At 47.5% G+C, this 2,711-nt stretch overlaps 1 protein-coding gene across 1 annotated transcript in view; it reads right to left on the minus strand.

The window, feature by feature from the left end:
* The window catches only part of Myo1e (myosin IE), a 195,398-nt gene that overhangs the window by 22,138 nt on the left and 170,549 nt on the right, over positions 1-2,711 (minus strand). The window contains exon 22 of the mRNA XM_013346406.2: positions 2,529-2,674. Coding sequence (XP_013201860.1) covers positions 2,529-2,674 — 146 coding nt within the window. The remainder of the gene's footprint in view (positions 1-2,528; positions 2,675-2,711) is intronic.

The following is a 2,711-nucleotide window of genomic DNA, read 5'->3' on the forward strand; positions in this document are numbered from 1 at the left end:
AGGTCTGCCCCACAGGAGGGAATTCATTTCCTGGTACTGTAACCCTGGTCAAAGTCTGTGGCTAGGAAGGTGGTGGGCGGAAGTGCGGGGAGGATGTCAGCACAGCCACTGCTGCTGTGTTTAGGAGCCAGATTTTGTTATTTTAGGATGACGTATGTGTGTCTGTGTGCCTGTGTGTGGGTATATGCACACAAGTGCCGACAGAACACGCATGAGGACTCGAGTTTGACTCGTCCTCCTGGCTGCTTTTCTATGGGTTCTGAGTTGCTGGTACTTGCTGCCAAGCCTGAGGACCTGGGTTCGATTCCTGGCACCCACATGTGGGAAGGAGAGAGCACTTGTATTTTATCCACACTACAAACCCTTCCTCTCCACAGGGACCAGGTTATTTTAAAGTAGACCGTATGTTTCTTCCCAGCGTTTTGGCTAAGATCAAGTTTACAGCAAGGTCTAAGTATTATATTGTTTTGTGTTTAATATTTCAGTATGTGCCATTAAAAAGTAAAATGTATATATATATATATATATATATATATATATATATATATATATGTAAACACAAGGCCATTATCATGCTAAAAGAAATGAGCTTTAAACCCTTCATATAAAATATTTACTCCTGAGCGCATTTTCCAGATTGCTTCTTAATTGCTTTTAGATGGCTGGTTTATCTGAAGAGAGCTACTTCCTATCAACACTTTGGTCCTAAGAGTTAGGAGTGGCCTTAGAGATCAAGCTTGTGGGATGTTTCAATAGTCTGAATCAGAGGAACACATCCGGTGATTGTCCGTTCAGCCAAAAGTCAACCAATGAGTCTCATAAATTCTTGAAAACACGTACAGATGTTGCAACATTTTTTTTTCCTGAAGTGCAAGACAGTTAATCCCTGCTTTCTTTACAGCAGTGTCAAAGTGTTCCGAGACACATCCACATAGCCACCACTCAGGAAACTGGTACAGCGACCAATCTTAATGCAGGGCTCAATCCTACCACCCTCTCCTCCCAGCTGTTGAACTAACCTGACTTTGAATTGCTGGCCTAGCCTAATGTGTCAGGAAAATGAGGGAACAATATTAGCCTTGGGAAGTGGGAGGCCCAGTAGCTGCAGTGTGCAGCTGTGACTAAGAGTTACAAGCTGCCAGGCGGTGGTAGCGCCCGCCTTTAATACCAGCACCTGGGAAGCGGGTGGCTCTCTGTGAGTTCGAGGCCAGCCTGGTCTACAAAGTGAGTTCTAGGATAGCCAGGACTGTTACACAGAGAAATCTTGTCTCCAAAAAAAAAAAAAGTTACAAGATTTCCCCCTTAGAGTTAGAAAGTCTATAGGCTAGGAACCTCTGAAAAGGAAAGGCCATAAGGGGAGCGGGCCTACTACCAGGGGAATGGAGGGAAAAGCTGGGTTTACCAGAACATATTCTGTCCCCAGAGGCTCTGGTAGATTGGGCTGGGAAACCAGAAGGAAAAATTCGAGAGTAAACAATCGCATTGGGCAAACTTAAAGTCACAGTAACAGGACAGAGGTGCTTGGTGAGAGAGAGGGCACCCAGCTTCGTAAGGATGTAGTTGAACGATGAAGTCTGATGGACCAGAAAGAGACAGAACTGGGCAATAAGGGCAGAAGAAACAATCGTGGCTTCCACAATAACATCCTCCAGGGGTGATTTTGTAGCTTTCGGTCACAGCTCTTGGGTGGACCGGGTACATTTCAGGTCACCCAGTTATGTCCTGGTCCACTGTCTTCTCAGGCATTCAGAAAAGAAAACATCTTCCCACTGAGTTCTCTAGAACTCCAAGGGTGGTCAGGAAGGGTGTGACCAGCAGGTTGTAACACAGCCAATGAACCAAAGCTTAAAGATGACCCAGGCAGCCAGGCTGTCCGGGCTACCCAGGGCTCTCATTGAGGTGGTGGTGAGGAAGGACACTGGCATGTCCCCAGCTGTGAAATGTTATCATGTCCTGATTCGGGTTTTAAACATTTCATTTCACGGTCCCACCTGGCCCTTTATCCAGGAACACTGGGGATGGATGATAGGGGAGCCACAGAGACACAGGCTAGGATGGACATATGACAACTACAAATGTGTTTTGGATTATCCTACTGCAGACATGATTTCCATGCTGGCAGGTCAGAGGCCTGAGTCTGCGAAGATTCTGCTTCCCTCTGAGCCCACCAATTTCATTTAGAGAGGGACATCCTATTTCCAGGTAGCCATGGTCACCAGTATCAAAATGTTTCTCTTCTGAGACAGGATCCTCATGTAGCCCAGGCTAGCCTAGAACTACGTAGGCAAGCATGACCTTGAACTTTACTCTCTAAGTGCCGCCACACTTGCTTTATTTGATGCTGGGGACTAAACCAGGGCTTAGTGAGTGCCAGGCAAGTGCTCTCCCAACTGAGCTACATCCCCAGGTCTTCTTTGAGGAGAATGGAAATTCTGTTCTCTTCATCACGGGCCCGGTGGTCTCTTGGAACAGCAGGCAATGTGAGGAGAGCCTCGGAAGGCGCCCTGCCCCAGCCATTTCGCACTCACCTGAGGGACACAGACAGGAGCCTCTCCATCTCGATTCTCCGCTTCAGGACTTCCTTCACCAGGCCTTTGTCTGGGCCCTGCTTCACCTTTTCTCTCCCGATTAAGTACAGGCACTTGGGGGTTAGCAGCAGGTCTCGCTTGACACCCTGAGAGGAGAAGAACCTTCAGAAGGCAGCTAGACAC

Source organism: Microtus ochrogaster, chromosome 5 (genome assembly GCF_000317375.1).
Source record: "Microtus ochrogaster isolate Prairie Vole_2 chromosome 5, MicOch1.0, whole genome shotgun sequence".
Classification (NCBI taxonomy): domain Eukaryota; kingdom Metazoa; phylum Chordata; class Mammalia; order Rodentia; family Cricetidae; genus Microtus; species Microtus ochrogaster.